The 20481-nt window shown below is 37.4% G+C and overlaps 1 protein-coding gene across 1 annotated transcript in view; it reads left to right on the forward strand.

Annotated features, from left to right (window-relative positions):
* The first annotated feature begins 414 nt into the window (after nucleotides 1–414).
* Nucleotides 415–20481, forward strand: part of LOC127447338 (striated muscle preferentially expressed protein kinase-like) — a 149979-nt gene continuing 129912 nt past the window's right edge. The window contains 1 exon segment of the mRNA XM_051709161.1: nucleotides 415–922. Within this exon segment, the coding sequence (XP_051565121.1) occupies nucleotides 496–922 (427 nt within the window). The 5' untranslated portion in view covers nucleotides 415–495.

Here is a 20481-nt window from a genome sequence, read left to right on the forward strand (position 1 = left end):
TCTAAAAATAACATCCAGCCGGAATACATGTGCAGGCTCTGTTCACCTAATTGGCCAAAGATTATGTATTTTGTTTTATGCTTCTCTAATTGGATGTGTGAAACATATTCCAAAACATTTATGGTGCAGAACACCTGGGGAGACATTAGTACATATTTTGATGACTTTGACATGCCGGAAGGCCTTTCAAAAGGTTTTATTTATGCAGGTAGGCAATTTTCTCTAGACATTTTCTAAAGCTCGACACTTTTCTAAGAAGTCAGCATTGCAGTCAACAGATGGTCATAGCTGAAATCTGGAATCTAGTCTTGCATTTGAGGACATCTGCTGGAATGTTTGGAATATGTTTACCACATCAAAACACTAAATTACGAAAAGCTGTTTTATTTGTTACCATTTTATTTGGATGATTTATTGTGCATTAAAGAGAACAAGTTAAAGCTTAAATCAGTTCAGCAAAGTGCAGTAGTCTTTGAAGAAGTTCTTCACTGAATCATGAGGAAAGCCGAGGCCCAGATGATCCTCAAGAAGGGTGCTGATGAAGGGGCAGGAGGAATAGCGCCTCCAAGCCCTAGGATACCTTCAAAACGAGCAAAAGTTAGTTCTGAACAGGTCGTACCAGACCCTGCTAGTTCCGTCTACCCAACCCCAACACCTCCTGTATTCATTCGGAAGATGAGGAATGCAGCTGTTGGTACTGGCTGTGATATCCGTCTGAAAGTGGCCGTGGCTGGAGACCCACAGCCTTCACTGTACTGGTATCACAATGATGACCTACTCACCATGGAAAACCAGGAATATGGAGGCCTGTGGATCAGGGACTGCAAGCCCAGTGACGCTGGCCTCTATACCTGTATCGCCAATAACCATCTTGGAGAGGCCAGAAGCAGTGCTGTTCTAGCCGTTTTGGATTTGGGCGAAGGTAACTATGAATAAGATTACTTTAGTTGCTAGATTATTTTAGTGTTTCATTTTGAGAGGTCAATGGCCTATTCAGACCACTTACAGTCTTGTAAAAATGAGTGTGTTTACATGTACACAAATACGCAGAGAACAACCAAAAATCATCTTATTCAAAAAATCTCACTACGCATGAAAACTGTGTTTACATAAGACTTCAGATCAATTGATTATTCTCTGCTTTTGACATCAAAACATAAACAGACATGCGCAAAACACTTGCACACATTGGAAAAGCTGGTAAGAATGGCGGTACAGGTAACTACATGCAACGAGAAATTGTGGTAATGGGCAAAAATTATTTTTTGCAGATTGTTTTTTGCTTAACCGTTTATGACCTTACTCTGACAAAAGAAGAACACAGTTTATTGCATTTAAATGACCACACATGTTGTCAGTTTATTAAGCATAATCGGTGAATAATTGTGCATGTAAACATGCTCAAAAGTTCTTTTTTGCTTAAAAAAAATCTTCTTAAGCCAGCCTAAGATGTTTGTTGCTAATAGCTGGTCTCCCATTTTGGTCAGGCTGGTCTTTGGTGGTTTTAATTGGTTTTGGGCACAGCTGGTTAGGTTGGAAGACCAACTGACCATCCAGCTAAACCAGCTGAGCACTGGATCAGCAAACTAGCTTAAGCTGGTTTAAGCTGTTTTTCATACTGAACTAATTGTACTCAGAGTTTTCGCTAGAGAGAATATCTCTGAACTCCAAAATAAGAACCTTGTGCTTTATTATCAAGCTTGTGGCACTAATGGTCAAGTTAAGGCAGAGAAAAGAAGAAAAGCAAGTATTCTCACTCACTAATGCCACAGTCACAATGATTCAGTGAAAATGTGATAATTCGCTTAAGGGGTAACATGCCCCTTAGACGTGTCTCACAAAAGACAATGTGGATAATCCTATGTAAAAAATGAGGTGAAGTGGACATCCCTCTTTCTTTAGATGCTTTGTTTGGCTGGGGTCCATGGGGGCAGATACCCCAGGAACCTGTTTGATGGCAGAGAATGATGAAGGCAGCTGATCTGCTCTGTGTCCCAAAGTGGAAAGTGTGAAATTACTGCTCCTGAAGTCAGGGTGCTTCATCTTCTCTTCAAAATGTCTTAAATAAGCACTTACTGAAATGGGAAAGACAGAAGGTTTCTTGTGTTCTTTTCCAATTACTGGTATCTGTGGGCAAAAAATGTGACACGGCTTGCTTGCTTTCACAATCTAAAATGTGTTTCAGTAGTAATCAAATATTCCCAAAAAGAAATTGTCTTTTTATTGTCTTTACAAGGAATGCATTGGAATGTTGAAAACCAAAATATTGGTGCATTCTAGTTGGAAAGGAATATGTAGTGTATTATTTTAGCTGTTTAAAAGCCATTCATTTTTTATTGATCAGTGAGGTGATAAGAGGTGATTGTGTCCAGATTCTGATGGTTTTATGTGCATTGGCTTTTTTTCCTTGTTGTCTTCAATAGTCACAGTCCAAAACTGGCCTGGTCAAAGCACATTATTCTAGCATTGTCATGATTTCACTGCCACCAACATTCATTGCCAAACTGTCAGCAATAGTTTTATGACTCTCATTGCATCTAGGTTTCTCATTTGCACTCCATCAACAAAAATAGTTTGGGTGTCTTATTTAGCCAAGTCATTCTTTCATCTTTACATGCAGCATGCTCTTAAAATGCAAAATGGGTGTATATTTATTGCATTCCATGTTATGAATTTGCTCTTTGGGCAGCTTGGAGTATCAAATCATCTTCTGGGCCTCAGTTGCTACTGGTATTGAATTAAGTAGTGCTGTAGGGCAGTAGTTCTCAACTGATTTTGCTACACAGCCCAGATGTTACATTGATCATTGAGTGGCAGCCCAGCACAGTACCAAAATTGTTTGTCATACAAAAGTAACAAAAATGTCCTTCAAATCAAACATGAAATGTATTTATATTACTATGAACTGAATAGGCCCAACAAGATGCAAAGTACTGACATGAAATATAGAAAATGTAGTAAATTCATAAACAAGAGCAGAAATCTTATTTTTACATAACCCATGAAAAAAACACTAGGCCAAATAATGAATTAGTATTAGCCATGTTTCAAGAAGTGAATTTGGCCTTTGACATCAACAACAAAAACTTCCCTACTATATGTCGATAAGTCCAAACTATGCAAGATTATATGATTAATTGCACTTTATAAATTGCATTTATGATTGTGTTTTCGCTGTTGTTCAGAATAGACCAACACCCTGTTTTTGTGTTGCGACCCACCAGTGTAGATCTACTGCTCTAGGAAAAGTGTCTGTGACTTCTGTTGGTCATGATACATGTGTCAATCCTTTGGACAACTTGTGGGGTTTACACCTGTCTTGTCACTCAGCTAAACACCATGTGTCTTTCTCTTTTCCATTTCCTAATACTGTGCCCTAACCTGATGCCACGCAATAAGGCTACAACCGTTAAAAGCTCTCTCTTATCGATAAAAGCTTTGTCTTTTACATAAATCTCAGTTTTTGTCCTGACCAGCTGTGACCGCGCTGAGTGACGAGACATTTTGTTGATCGCTTGGTTTCAGTTTCTGTGTTGCCTCACCCACTGTGAAATCTCATCAGTCCAAAATCCTGCTTCTCATAAATGTACATTTTATATCTTTGCGTGGAAGCATTATCTTGTATGGAAAGTAGCATTTAGGTACTTTTGTGTTATTTTTGTATTAAAAATGCTTTTTCTCACCATCACTTGGCAGACAGTACTCAGATAAAAAACTTCAAAGAAAAAATGTTTAAACAGTTAAAACAATGGAGACTATTTGGAGTTATCTGCAATGTTTTTTAAATTCAGTAAATGGCAAAAAAAAAATTGTCATTTTTACATCTTCCCTCACCCACTATTGTCCTCCATCTACTTCACTTTCAAACTATTGTTTTTTTGTTGTTGTTGTTGTTGTTGTTTTACTTCGCTCTTTGTGATCCCTTGTTGGTCTATGTATCTTACACTCTTTTCTCTACCCCTCTTTCCACTTCCCTGTATTTCCATGTCTGTTCTATCTTCTTGGCCTGCAGGATTATCTCTGCCCCTCTGGTTATTTTTGACTCTGGAATGTGCCAGGCTTCAGATTTTTGTGATGTTAATAGGCCACTCAATCTCCAGTTACACAGGAAGACATCACTGCTATATATAGGCCCTCAGCGCAGGAGTTTTGCCTATGCTTTATTCAATAAGAGTCAATCTGAATGAGGGGGAGAGAAGTGTTTTTGCCTAGTTTACCATTTCAATATTCTATCATTATAAAAATGGTAAAAAATAGCCTACTTTGAGATAGTGCTGTTGTACTGTCTGAGAATCATTATGTATTTAGATCCTGAGGCAAGACAACAAGATAGCACTGGCTGGTCACCATTATGTTTAGACATGGCAAACAAGTTTTTTTTTAGTCTGGACTGCACCAATGAGGATTAAGTTTAAACCTAGATTACATTAAAGTTTATCAAAGAATTTTGATAATTTGGATTCTGGTTTCAGTCTAGCTTAACAAAATCCTGTTGTGCAACCCACTCTTAAGGCCCTTTCACACCAAATGTGAATGAAGATTTTGAATTTCTATGGAGACTTTCACACAGAGAGCGAACATTAGCACACCGACAAAGTGAGGGGTTTTTTCATTAAGAAATGTCCTGACCAATAAAATAAAAGATTTGAAACACTTGTCAGGAGCCGATGCAGTTACCAAAACAAATGCAATTGGTGCAAGCTATTTTGCCCACCAACATTAAAAACTGATGCAACTCGGAGGAAATCCTGAACCAGCAGTGAGGATGTGTATTTTAATTGAATCAAATGTCTTTCTCATATGGGTTCTCTAAACATGTAAACGATATTGCTGAATCTCTGCTTTGCATCCCCTTTAAAAACTTTCTGATCTTACATGGATTGTCTTCATAATGTATTTCATGTTGCTGCATTTTGCGTTTGCTTTAAGCGGAAGTATGTTATTTCTGGGACACTAGCGCCACCAACCCTTACGAAAATCAAGAGTTCATAGCAAAATTGCCGCAAATTCGCCACTGATAATTTTTACATGCAAATGAGCTTTGATTCAAACTTGCGCCAAATTGTCCATTGTTGCCAAAGGTTTGCAGGAGGTTCACCACTACCAGTGAAGAGCTGCAAACTTCTGACAAACATTTGCAGTGAATCAAAAGCTCATTTGCATTTGAAATTAAAAAGCGGCAAATTTGCAGCTAGTTCAGATTTTTTGTAAGGGAAATGGAAAGGCAAAAATAAACCTTGTTTTCAAAATAGCTTTCTGAATATGAACCCATCCTGCCATTGATCAAGCAAAGAGAAAATGACTGAAATGACTGTCTAAAATGACTGCAGCCAGAGCTAGCCAATACTATAAAATTACTTGCGGCAAAAGTCGCACCCACATCCATTTCCCCAGTAAGACCCCCATGAAAAAGGTGTATACATGATAATATTGTCATTCAACTTGCCCTGCAGGTGAAGTAAAATAGTTTGAAAGTCTCTTGAATGTTTCCTTGTTGAGCAAATCAACAACAAACTCATCATTCCTGCTGCAGCTTGAAGAGGAATCTGTTTTATTTCTTTGATCAGCTCGCTAGCGATCTTGCTTGCTTGTCTTTTGTACTGCGATTCCATGGTTGATTTGCAAACTTGTCAAGTAGTTCGTCTTCTCTTCCGTGATAGGTGGAGGATGGACCGGCTGAAAGGTGTGTTGCGCCTCTTACTATACAGGAGTAAAATTGACTGTCGATCAGTGCCACCTTTTGTAAAGGCGTGAAAGTGCTAACGGCAATAATTCACCTCACTTTTAATGTGAATGGGCCATTCGTCTGCGATTCGTCTAGCTTTATGGTGTTGTCTTTGGTATTTAAAGGCATTTAGATGCTGAACATTGCCCTTAAAATAAAATAAAAATATGCCACTGCAATGTGTATTTTGTTCAGCTTCAGCTGACACTCAAAACAAGGGTGTTTATATTCATCCAGAGCGAATAGTTGCTTGCTGTGTCTGTCTCTTCAGGGAACGTTTCACCTGTAATTGCTCTGTGCATTACCCAGTGCTGTTTTAATATTGATGTTTCAGACTGCTGGGGTGGAAGTGTTAAGAAATGATGTACGAGAACGTATGAGAAACATCAAAACCTACAGATGTACTTACTCCTTGTAGGAGGTATTCAGGACATTTTCTGATTAGACTCTTGTCTCACATATTTCCTTTTGAATTTGAAAGTTTGGGTGGGACATATGAAATGGCTTTTCCTTTTTTTAAATAGTCAATATTTGCTACTTGCTAGGCGGTTACAGGTGGCATTTTGGGGAGGGACTTTCTTATTTCAAAGAGTATTTGATTGGACTAAAATGTGTGTGGAGAAACTTTGAGTCATTCATATTTTTGGCCCATTTTTCTGGGAGTGAAAGTTTGTTTAAATGGGTATGTCCACAAAATTTTCACAAAACAACAATATTGATTTCAAGTAGTCTTTAAGGTAGAAATTCTTGAATGCTAATACATTTTAATGACAGATTGCTTAACTTGCTGTAATTCATAAATTATATTGCATTGCTGGATGCAAGATAAATAATATAAAAATGTTTGAGTTTGCTTTTTGGAAACCATTTGTATTGGATGCAACGGTTCAGCAGAAAGATTTGGGTTTTGGCATCAGCCCACACACTGAGTCAAGAGAGTCAGAGAAATGATTGCTGTGTACAACTTTCCATTGCAGACGAACCATCCACACAAACACTCAGTGGTCTGTGTAACGAAAGGCCTTATAGGAATAGTTCACCCAAAAATGAAAATTCTCTCATTATTCACTTACCCTGATGCCTTCCCAGATGTGTCTTTCTTCAGCAGAACACAAATGAAGATTTTTAGAATATGTGACTTTTGGACCGTCAAATTGCTTCCATTATAAGGACCTGACAGAGCTCTATCTTCTTCTAAAAATCTTCAAATGTGTTCTGCTGAAGAAAGACAAATCTGCACATCTGGGATGGCATCAGGGTAAGTGAATAATGAGAGAATTTTCTTTAAACTATTCCTTTAAACAACATGTGCGTTTACATGCATGTAAATGTCATGTAAACCCCTTAAACTGTGTTCTTTTATCGGGAAACTGATTGACAGATTTATTTTTGCCTGTCACCTCGATTTCGCTCTACGTGAAAAAACCTTTACCAGCATTCTGGAAGCAACTTAGATGTTCGCATGTCTGCTAATATTTTGACATCAAAATTGAAGAAAAACCTGAAGTTCATGTAAACCCTTTTCTTGCAGTGTCAGGTTTTGAGAATGAACTGATTTTTAAAGGTTAGCAGTGTGTGTTGATGTGCATGTAAACCCACTCATTTACAATTGTGATAAGACAGAGTTTATGATCCCTACTAAATTTTTCTTTTATCTTGTATCCTTGTTTTGTTAATGGACCATTGCAAAGTAACAGTTATTAATTTTTCATGAGCACATACGGTATGAGTCATTGCAAATGACTAGAGCTTTTGAATATTGTTCTGTTCTTTTGTGGGAGATAAAATGAAATTTTACCATTTGCAGAGAGGATGAGGGGAGGAAGTAATAACAGTGGCTGCTAGATTACTTTTATATGAAGAGGCATCTACACACTATAAAAGGCAAAAACATACACACTTAGGTACATTTTGCCACACACTCTAACAATGCACACAGCTGTGCCTCCTTCACTCATTCATTTTCTGCCTATCACCACCACTGAATATTAATTCAGTGCATCAGAATAAACAAGTTAATATGCATTTATTCTTTTCCCCTCAAATGTTCCTTTGTATAGTGATTCTGATGAGCTGAAACATCCCTCAGGCAATGTAATGAAACATTATTGCTTTTCCAATCTGCTATTGGTGGCATTCTGTATGGCTAGGAAGCCCATTTCCTTTGCAATTTAACACTTAACGATGATATGCTGGATTTAATTTTCTTAAAAGCATCTTGTTTACTTAGTGCTTAGGTTCTTATTGCCCTTAAGCAAGTGGGTGGTTTTAACAAACCACAGGTGTTGCATTTTTATAAGCGGTACCAAAGCTATTTGTTGCCGGTTCTGTTTTTTCTCAAGATAAAGTTGTATATGCAACCTTATTTTTTTGCTAAATCCAGTTTGTCATTCTGTGTGCTGTGGTAGTTTCTTCTTTTACCCTTGTGGTCGTGGTGGCGTAGTGGGCTAAAGCACAGAACTGGTAAGGTTGCTGGTTTGATCCCCACAGCCAACACCATTGTGTCCTTGAGCAAGGCACTTATCTCCAGGTTGCTCTAGGGGGATTGTCCCTGTAATAAGTGCACTGGAAGTTGCTTTGGATAAAAGCATCTGCCAAATGTTTAAATGTAAATCTTTAGTCTGAGCATCAGAAAGGCCCCATGGATTGGCTGAAGTGGCATGTGCTGGCTGAAATGAACAGTTCCATTTTGATTGCCTGGCTATACACAAGTTCTGTCCATCTAGAACCACTGTTTACACTAGTCTTGCTTATGGATGGGCATTTCGAGTAATTTTGTAGTAGAGTACTCATAACACATAAAAAAAATGGTAATCAATTACTTGAAAATTTGAATTTAAGTTCAGCCTTCAACTTTTGATCCTGTATTTCTTATGAAAAAATTAGCACTCTGCATAAACAAAAAGTTAAGTTAAATTAAGAAAAAATAAAAAAACAATAAAAACATTTGCACTCACACATAGGAACATACTTTCCGATTCTTCTGAAGCCATTGAATAATTAAGAATTTACTTTTTGGGAGAACTAACGGCAAGATTTTGGTGAGAGAAGCAGTTTCAATGTTGCCCACGGCAGGCAAAGGCAGAAAGGAAAATCACATTGCAATATTCGAGTAGTGTTTTTACAAGTAGAATATTTAAAGCTGAACGAGTACTCTGTGCACATCCATAGCCTTGCCTAGCCAGACCTTTGACTAAAAAGGCAAAAGGACTGGGGCTTATTACAGCTTAAATGGGCTAAGAACCCCCCATTTAAACAGGAAGAGTCGCCTTGCATGTAAAGTGATCACACAGTCGGTTTTGTCAGTGTGCTGTTTAGGGGCTGGGTTATCTGTGATATATTATACCATAATATTAATATTATGAACAAATTAAATAATAGCGTGGCTAGGGGTGGGCAATATGACTAAAATCTTATATCACAATATGAGTAATTTTATATCAAGATAACGATATATATCACAATATAGTAAAAGTTTTTTGGAAAATAAATACAAATTGGTTTAAATATGAAATAACCCTATTGTAATGCCTATTTTTGGAACACCAGTCAGTGAATTAAATACTTTGTAAATTAAAACTACTTCCTCTTTATTTGGAACAAGAAAAACACCAAGTAAATAAATAAATAAAAATCAACTTGTTTTCAAAAATCAACCTTACCAAATCAACCTTACCAAAATCAACCTTACCAAAATGCTAAATATAACAGTATGCCACATTTCAATTTAAAATGTTGTTGACCAAGATTATTGTTATTAGGCCTATTATAAACTGCTCAAGCAACTTAAGAGCTTCTCAAAGCGATGCGACAAAGAAAATAAAACATAAGGAAAACAAAAATCCAACGAAAATAAACACTTCTTGAAGAAAATAAATATGAAATAAATATCACTTCTTGCTAAATAAATAAGTTAATTAATAAATGACCGAATAAATGCGGAGTTCATCTTTTGGCTTTCATAATATTCTTTTGCGTGCTTCGTTTAGAGAGAGGGGCGGACTGGCTGTCGGGAGCACCGGGCGTTTTCCCGGTGGACCGTTGGGTAATTTGGGCCGGCCCATTGCTGCAAGTATGACCCGTCCTACAGGCTATATAGGCGGCCGCCCTGGGCTCCAACATGCTCGCAGGGACCCCATTACAGAGTGAATATTAAAAAAACTCCATAAGGTAAAGCCAACACAATGGCTTTTATTTTGAAAAATTGAAATGACTTTTATTATGGTATTACTTACACATTGTAGCGCATTACTGTATGCACGCATGAACTCCAAATAATGAGGTCCACTCGCGTGGACCTCATTATTTGAAATGCAAATCACAATAATGGTGACAACCAAAGACAACATATTAAGTATAAGATGAGCTCTGAATAATCACAAAATGTCAAATATCTGCAAGTTACAACAAATACAATAACAGCAGCATATATACAATCTGCAAACAGTAAAGCTGTGAGCAGTACATAGTAATTCGGAAAATTTATACGTAGCACTAATCATTACTTGGAGCAGAAGTGTGGCTTGCTAAATAATGCTCACGCCTTATAAAAATGCAGAAAATAAGTCATGAAAAATATTACTTTGTGGCTATTTGAGTCTTTGAGGCTTACTTTTTTTTTAAAGGATAGCAGAAACAGCACTTGTCAAAGCATAGGGCTTTTCTCTTTTTCTCAATACCTGCGTGAAGTTGGCCTCCCACTCAACGCAAAACGTCGGCAAAATAGTCTCAATCGTTTGTGCTCCGTTTGTGCTGTTTTGTGCTGTAAAAATTTTCGTTTGTGCTGCTTCGGTTTTTTTAGATATTAAAATAATATTTATAGGTCATTCTGAGGTCACTCAGCCCCCCCCCCCCCACATGCTCCAAATTCACCCCAAATAGTCTCGTTTGTTTGTTCTTCGTTTGTGCTGGTTTGTGCCGGTAAAAGTTTTGTTTGTGCTGCTTCGGTTTTTAAAGTATTACACATTGAATTATAGGCGATGACGTCACCAGCCATAGCCTGTAGTTGCTATGGTGTTTATTAAAAACTTACTGGTGTTCAGACAGCAGCAGCTCAATATTCATCTGGTGTCTGTCGGACTCTTTTTCTGTCACTCACTTTCGCTCAGCTCTGGGCATGAGAACAAAAGCGCAAATCTCCTCGATGTGAACACACTTTTAAAGTCGAATTTTCGAAAACTTTCTGTCAAGACTAATCATCACATCATTTGTTCAATAAACAATTATCTTTACTTCATTCACTGGTCTTTCCTGATTGAACTTTTTATTTATTTACATGGAGTATCATCTGCTACACTTCACTGCCACCACTAGGCGCAAGTGACACTTCTGTTCAAGATGCTCTTGTGGAAATTAGTGTAGAGTTAGTAGAGAAAAAGTCGATATAAATCAAACTACAAAAGTTGTTACTAAATCAAATTTCTGGCCAATGTAAGTACAATGTTTTAACACTGTCAGTTACAATATTAGTTGTTAACTTCAAGAATAATGGTACAACATTCAAGAGAGCTAAGATTGTCAATGTTTATTGAACAGAAAACATTGCTAATACTAATATATGCTAATTACAGTTGCACATGTGGCCCATGTTAGTTTTTTGAATACATTGTGCATCTAGGGGTCAACATTACCATATTGGTCCTAATATAAGATATATTATCCTTATATATTATTACTATATTATATTATCCTTATATTCGGACCAATACAGTAATACATGAAAACAAGTTTATACTGAACATGACATTTTCTGAGTCAGGATTATTTAAGTGGGTAATTATGTTTTGCTTATGCCAGATGCCCAAGAAACCAGCAGTCGACAGAGATTCCATTTTCACTGTCCTGTGTTCTTCTAAAGAGGCCATAGTCCAAAATGGCAACATAGCTACTTCTAATCAGAGCATCTGGACAGAACTAAGCAGCTAGAAAAGAAGATCACTGCAAAGGCTCTATACATGTTTGTTAAATTAAATAGACACAACACCTGGACTGCTTTAGGGTTTACTCATGAATGTGATCATGAAACAAATGGCAGTAGTGATGACACTGATTTTGAGCCAGGGTCCCTTTCACCCAGACCAAAAGATTGCTGGACATTTGATCTTGAAGTTCCATTTCAGAAATGGATTGAATTCATGCCTGAAACGGTTAAATACAACAACAAGTTCTCTAAAACACACAAAAAAAGGGAATACACAATTTTAAGCCTGGCATCTGGACACATGATAAATCATCACATGTTTTTAAGTTTAAGTTTTTAAAGGTCCATTATTTGTGTTAATGAATATTCGATAGTACACAGTAATTAAATTTCAAAAGCAAAATCATTTTGGCTTCATTCTTAATTCATTGAGTCACGAGTTTCCACATACATTATATATATATATATATATATATATATATATATATATATATATATAGTACTAGTCAAAAGTTTGAAAACATTAAGATTTTTTAATGTTTCTGAAAGAAGTCTCTTCTGCTCACCAAGGCTGCATTTATTTGATCAAAAATACAGTAAAACAGTAATATTGTGAAATAATATTCTGAATATATAGTAAACTGTAATTTATTCCTGTGATCAAAGCTGAATTTTCAGCATCATTACTTCAGTCTTCAGTGTCACACGATCCTTCAGAAATCATATATATATATATATATAATACATAGTATATTATGTATTATTTTATTTTATTATAATACATAGACAATTCAGTGTCTAATATTTAAAAAACCGAAGCAGCACAAACGAAATTTTACCAGCACAAACCAGCACAAACGAAGCACAAACAAACGAGACTCTTTGGGGTGTATTTGGAGCATGTGGGGGGGGGGTGTGGTTGAGTGACCTCAGAATGACCTATAAATATTATTTTAATATCTAAAAAACCGAAGCAGCACAAATGAACATTTTTACAGCACAAACCAGCACAAACGGAGCACAAATGATTGAGACTATTTTGCCGACGTTTTGCGTTGGGTGGAGGGCCAACTTCACGCAGGTGAATAACCTGGGGAAGGAATTAAAACACTGCAGATTTAAAGACGCAACAAACTCACATAGAGTGAAAATATGAGCAATTAATATGCAAAATATCTGCAAAGTTCTACACTTTAAGAGGTATGTTTATTATTACTTTTACATATATTTATATTTGTTTATATTCATAAATGTACATATTGTGGCCAACTTTGTTTTCATAAAAATAAAAAAATAAAATAAAAACTTTTTAATAAACATTTATGTGAGTAACTGATATGACATTTTAAGCATTGTCATCAGTGTCCTGCTGTGTGACACTTTCTTCATCTAACTATTTTTGTATTTTTTATTATATACAGGTGCATCTCAATAAATTAGAATGTCGTGGAAAAGTTCATTTATTTCAGTAATTCAACTCAAATTGTGAAACTCGTGTATTAAATAAATACAATGCACACAGACTGAAGTAGTTTAAGTCTTTGGTTCTTTTAATTGTGATGATTTTGGCTCACATTTAACAAAAACCCACCAATTCACTATCTCAAAAAATTAGAATATATCATAAGACCAATAAAAAAAACATTTTTAGTGAATTGTTGGCCTTCTGGAAAGTATGTTCATTTACTGTATATGTACTCAATACTTGGTAGGGGCTCCTTTTGCTTTAATTACTGCCTCAATTTGGTGTGGCATGGAGGTGATCAGTTTGTGGCACTGCTGAGGTGGTATGGAAGCCCAGGTTTCTTTGACAGTGGCCTCCAGCTCATCTGCATTTTTTGGTCTCTTGTTTCTCATTTTCCTCTTGACAATACCCCATAGATTCTCTATGGGGTTCAGGTCTGGTGAGTTTGCTGGCCAGTCAAGCACACCAACACCATGGTCATTTAACCAACTTTTGGTGCTTTTGGCAGTGTGGGCAGGTGCCAAATCCTGCTGGAAAATGAAATCAGCATCTTTAAAAAGCTGGTCAGCAGAAGGAAGCCTGAAGTGCTCCAAAATTTCTTGGTAAACGGGTGCAGTGACTTTGGTTTTCAAAAAACACAATGGACCAACACCAGCAGATGACATTGCACCCCAAATCATCACAGACTGTGGAAACTTAACACTGGACTTCAAGCAACTTGGGCTATGAGCTTCTCCACCCTTCCTCCAGACTCTAGGACCTTGGTTTCCAAATGAAATACAAAACTTGCTCTCATCTGAAAAGAGGACTTTGGAACACTGAGCAACAGTCCAGTTCTTCTTCTCCTTAGCCCAGGTAAGACGCCTCTGACATTGTCTGTGGTTCAGGAGTGGCTTGACAAGAGGAATACGACAACTGTAGCCAAATTCCTTGACATGTCTGTGTGTGGTGGCTCTTGATGCCTTGACCCCAGCATCAGTCCATTTCTTTTGAAGTTCACCCAGATTCTTAAATCGATTTTGCTTGACAATCATAAGGCTGCGGTTCTGTCGGTTGGTTGTGCATCTTTTTCTTCCACACTTTTTCCTTCCACTCAGCTTTCTGTTAACATGCTTGGATACAGCACTCTGTGAACAGCCAGCTTCTTTGACAATGAATGTTTGTGGCTTACCCTCCTTGTGAAGGGTGTCAATGATTTAGTCTTCTGGACAACTGTCAGATCAGCAGTCTTCCCCATGATTGTATAGCCTAGTGAACCAAACTGAGAGACCATTTTGAAGGCTCAGGAAACCTTTGCAGGTGTTTTGAGTTGATTAGCTGATTGGCTTGTCACCATATTCTAATTTTTTGAGATAGTGAATTGGTGGGTTTTTGTTAAATGTGAGCCAAAATCATCACAATTAAAAGAACCAAAGACTTAAACTACTTCAGTCTGTGTGCATTGAATTTATTTAATACACGAGTTTCACAATTTGAGTTGAATTACTGAAATAAATGAACTTTTCCACGACATTCTAATTTATTGAGATGCACCTGTATATATATATACAGTTGAAGTCAGAAGTTTACATACACTTAGGTTGAAGTCATTAAAACTCATTTTTTAACCACTCCACAGATTTTATATGCATTTAGGACATCTACTTTGTGCATGACACGAGTAATTTTTCCAACAGTTGTTTACAGACAGATTGTTTCACTTTTAATCGACTATATCACAATTCCAGTGGGTCAGAAGTTTACATACACTAAGTTAACTGTGCCTTTAAGCAGCTTGAAAAATTCCAGAAAATGATGTCAATCCTTTAGGCGATTAGCCAATTAGCTTCTGATGGGAGATGTACTGAATTGGAGGTGTACCTGTGGATGTCTTTTAAGGCCTACCTTCAAACTCAGTGCCTCTTTGCTTGACATCATGGGAAAATCAAAAGAAATCAGCCAAGACCTCAGAAAAAAATTGTGGACCTCTATAAGTCTGGTTCATCCTTGGGAGCAATTTCCAAATGCCTGAAGGTACCACGTTCATCTATACAAACAATAGTACACAAGTATAAACACCATGGGACCACGCAGCCATCATACCGCTCAGGAAGGAGATTAATTCTGTCTCCTAGAGATGAAAGTAGTTTGGTGCGAAAAGTGCAAATCAATCCCAGAACAACAGCAAAGGACCTTGTGAAGATGCTGGAGGAAACATGTAGAAAAGTATCTATATTTACAGTAAAACAAGTCCTATATCGACATAACCTGAAAGGCTGCTCAGCAAGGAAGAAGCCACTGCTCCAAAACTGCCACAAAAAGACAGACTACAGTTTGCTAGTGCAAATGGGGACAAAGATTTAACTTTTTGGAGAAATGACCTCTGGTCTAATGAAACAAAAATTGAACTGTTTGGCAATAATAACCATCGTTATGTTTGGTGGAGAAAGGGTGAGGCTTGCAAGCCGAAGAATACCATCCCAACCGTGAAGGATGGGGGTGGCAGCATCATGTTGTGGGGGTGCATTGCTGCAGAAGGGACTGGTGTACTTCAGAAAATAGATGGCATCATGAGGAAGGAAAATTATGTGGATATATTGAAGCAACATCTCAAAACATCAGCCAGGAAGTTAAAGCTTGGTCGCAAATGGGTCTTCCAAATGAACAGTGACCACAAGCATACCTCCAAAGTTGTGGCAAAATGGCTTAAGGACAACAAAGTCAAGGTATTGGAGAGGTCATCACAAAGCTCTGACCTCAATACGATAGAAAATTTGTGGGCAGAACTGAAAAAGCATGTGCGAGCAAAGAGGCCTACAACCCTGACTCAGTTACACCAGTTCTGTCTGGAGGAATGGACCAAAATTCCAGCAACTTATTGTGAGAAGCTTGTGGAGGGCTACCCAAAACATTTGACCCACGTTAAACAATTTAAAGGCAATGTTACCAAATGCTAACAAAGTGTATGTAAACTTCTGACCCACTGGGAATGTGATGAAAGAAATAAAAGCTGAAATAAATCATTCTCTCTACTATTATTCTGACATTTCACATTCTTTTTTTAATTCTTTTTTTTATCCCCTTTTCTCCCAATTTGGAATGCCCAATTCCCACTACTTAGTAGGTCCTCATGGTGGCAGATCCGGGTGGCAGAGGACAAGTCTCAGTTGCCTCCGCTTCTGAGACCGTCAATTGCATCTTATCATGTGACTCGTTGTGCATGACACCGCGGAGACTCCGCATGTGGAGGCTCATGCTACTCTCCACGATCCACGCACAACTTACCACGTGCCCCAATGAGAGCAAGAACCACTAATTGCAACCACGAGGAGGTTACCCCCTGTGACTCTAACCTCCCTAGCAACCGGGCCAATTTGGTTGCTTAGGAGACCTGGCTGGAGTCACTCAGCACATCCTGGATTCGAACTCGCGACTCCAGGGGTGGTAGTCAGCGTCAATACTCGCTGAACTACCCAGGCCCCCCTCCAGACATTTCACATTCTTAAAATAAAGTAGTGATCCTAACTGACCTAAGACAGGGAGTGTTTTCTACGATTAAATGTCAGGAAAATTGAGTTTAAATGTATTTGGCTAAGGTGTATGTAAACCTCTGACTTCAACTGTATATATATATATATATATATATATATATATATATATATATATATATCACACACACACACACACACACACACACACACACACACACACACTGATGGCCAAAAGTTTGGAATAATGTACAGATTTTACAGATTTTACTGTTTCGGAAGGAAATTGGTACTTTAATTCACCGAAGTGTCATTCAACTGAACACAAAGTATAGTCAGGACATTACTGATGTAAAAAACAGCACCGTCACTATTTGAAAAAATAAATTTTTGATCAAATCTAGACAGGCCCCATTTCCAGCAGCCATCACTCCAACACAATGAGTAATCATGCTAAATTTCTAATTTGATACTAGAAAATCACTTGCCATTATATCAAACACTGCTGAAAGCTATTTGGTTCGTTAAATGAAGCTTAATATTGTCTTTGTGTTTGTTTTTGAGCTGCCATAGTATGCAATAGACTGCTATGTCTTAAGGTCAATATTAGGTCAAAAATGGCAAAAAAGAAACATCAGTCAATCATTGTTTTGAGGAATGAAGGCTATACAATGCTTGAAATTGCCAATAAACTGAAGATTTCATACAAAGTTGTACACTAAAGTCTTCAAAGACAAAGGACAACTGACTCTAACAAGGACAGAAAGAGATGTGGAAGGCCAGATGTACAACTAAACAAGAGGATAAGTACATCAGAGTCTCTAGTTTGAGAAACAGACACCTCACATGTCCTCAGCTGACAGCTTCATTGAATTCTACACGCTCAACACCAGTTTCATGCACAACAGTAAAGAGAAGACTCAGGGGTGCAGGCCTTATGGAAGAATTGCAAAGAAAAAGCCACTTTTGAAACAGAAAAACAAAAAGAAAAGGTTAGAGTGGGCAAAGAAACACAGACTTTGGACAACTGATAATTGGAAAAGAGTGTTATGGATCTTAACCCCATTGAGCTTTTGTGAGATCAGCTAGACTGTAAGGTGTGTGAGAAGTGCCCGACAAGACAACCACATCTATGGCAAGTGCTACTGGAAGTGTGGGGTGAAATGTCACCTGAGTATCTGGACAAACTGACAGCTAGAATGCCAAGGATCTGCAAAGCTGTCATTGCTGCACATGGAGGATTTTTTGATGAGAACTCTTTGAAGTAGTTTAAGAAGTTCTGAAAAAAAGTTTTTTTTCAAATTGTAATAGTAATTTTACATGTTATTAATGTCCTGACTATACATTATGATCAGTTGAATGCCACTTTGGTGAATAAAAGTACCAATTTATTTCCATAAGAGCAAAATCTGTAGATTATTCCAAACTTTTGGCTGCCAGTGTATATATATATATATATATATATATATATATATATATATATATATATATATATATATATATATATATTTATAAAATATTATTATTATACTTGTTGTTTCCACAACCACAAGACAATTAGTCATATTAACTAAGCCACTTTTAGTCCCAGTCCACCCCTGTTTTGAGGTGGTAAAACAGATTGCTTTTATTACAAGTGATTATCGTAGTGCGAAACAGTTTGCAGATTAAATTTGTCTGCTCTGTACACCATGTCGCACCTGTTTTAATAACAAGTTCCTCTTCATTTTCTTGACCTGTTTAGGAGTCGTCCCGTTCTGTGGAGATTTCTTTCTCCATTTGGGTTTTCCTGGGTCAAAAATGATTGAGTAGCGTGAGTGATCCCGCTCTGAGCTCTCTTGTCGGAAATATCGGAAAGTCTGCTGGACTCCCGCGCACTTTGGAGCTCCAGAGACACGCCACGGTCACGTGAAACATTCGTGTGTCAGATGAGAAAAATATTTAGCACTTTTGAAGCACCAAACGGGCGATGAAGGTAATTACATTTGCTTAGATGGTCACAGAAAAATCTTCAATACTAGAAAAACCCTATCCATGTTTCTTCAATTCTCTCAGTCTCATGTGAAGCCCTGCCCACTGATAAATAAGTCCACGCTGCTCACATGGATATTTACATATCACGCTTGCATATCGGTTGACACTTTATACTGTCGCCACAATATGTATCATCATATCGCTGAGCCCTAAGCATGGCAATTGCACAGTAAACTGCACAGAATTTGCGAAAATGTAAGGAAAGTTTAAGGACAGCACATAAAACCATAAGTTTGCAGACTGTGGACAGTCCTTGGGCTAGCCATCTGAGGTGGAGACTATGAGGTGAGCTGAGAATATGATTGTACTTGTCACACTTATGCAGTGGATGGAGTTTAATTGACCCTTCTTGCACTGACACCTCAAAATGAACTCCTAGCAATCACTGTGTCCAGCCACTCTAACACTGAGCTGTTGTCCTTGATCTGAAAATATCCATTATTTTAGTCAGACTTTTCTCATTTCATCCTGGTTTTGTTGTGGAGCAGTGGTGGCATGACCTCATAGCCTTGTTGACCTCATGCGACCCAGCAAATATATGCGTGGAAGTTGTATTTAGGCTTAAATATACACAATGCATAATTTAAATTCATTTAAACCGACTGATCTCAGTTCAGGAGACTCTGGGCTGTCATTAAAGGGGTATGTGACACAGCGGAGTTTGTCTTTGGGAGAAACGTCAACAAAAATACATCTGCTAAGAAACCTAATTAAGTTTTTACATTGAATCATGTCTGAGTCAAAAGATTACATTCTCTAATTTCATCTGATATTCCATTTTTCAAAGTTGAGTGATTTATCGCAAAATGCTACGCTGTTAAACACAGTGTACACTAATGTGTACTTTAGCAAATTTGTTCCATAGAACTCCTATACTTACTGTGCATTATTACACTGAGAATCAATGGGTTCATCCATAAGCTTAAAAATGTTGCTTTTAGAGGCTTTATATGGAGTTAGAATTGAAAGTAAGGTGCATTTCGAACTGTTCTGAGACCAGTGCAGACAGACAGCACACTGTAGGTTGTCATTCACTAAATAGGGAGCAAGGTAGCATCCTATAGCTTTTCTAGAAGCGAAGTACATTCACTCCTAAAATTCAACCAAAAGTTCAGTTTCAGGCTGCAGATGATGTTTGGACCACTCAGCGTGTTTGGCAGACATAGGACAATGGTAATCAATACATACAGCAGTTTCAGAATTTATAATGTATAATTTTATTCTAACATGGTTGGCAGTGATTAGATAATGCTGGCCATTACTTTGAATCAGAATTAATTATGCTGATTTCTTATGTAATGTCTGTAACATCTTAAAAACATGAATAACCAACACTCCTGGAAACATAATTAATAATTTGAAAAAAAAAAAAAAAGAAATCGGAATTTCTATAGCTTGGTATTATTTAAAACTTCACAACTTAGTCCCACTGTCCACATATGTTGCCATTTAATTTTTAGGAAAAAAACAAAAAAATTTTTTTTTCATGTTTATTAGGTGCTACTAGTTACAAATCAAAAAGGGAAATGGGAAGTGCACACAGCAGACACGCTCTGGTCTCAGGAGATTAAAGGCATGATAAAAGAAAACATACTCATGCAGAATTGTTTATCTGATTTTTATGTAATACATTTAAATATTGACAGCATGGTATGAAAACACTGCAAATGGCTTACCTAATCTTTTGTTGCTGCAGGAGTTTTGCTAGAGTGTTGAGTGCCTTGGAATTAAAGCACCTGACTCACCAGCATTTCACAGAATGAGAAAGGGCTTTGGGGTACAACCAAACAGAGAAACAACCCAGCACATCCATTTAAGACCTTTTCATCTCTTGCTTGCATTGTAAGACCTTGCAGTATTTCAGTCTTGA

This window comes from Myxocyprinus asiaticus, chromosome 10, assembly GCF_019703515.2.
Source record: "Myxocyprinus asiaticus isolate MX2 ecotype Aquarium Trade chromosome 10, UBuf_Myxa_2, whole genome shotgun sequence".
NCBI classification, from domain to species: domain Eukaryota; kingdom Metazoa; phylum Chordata; class Actinopteri; order Cypriniformes; family Catostomidae; genus Myxocyprinus; species Myxocyprinus asiaticus.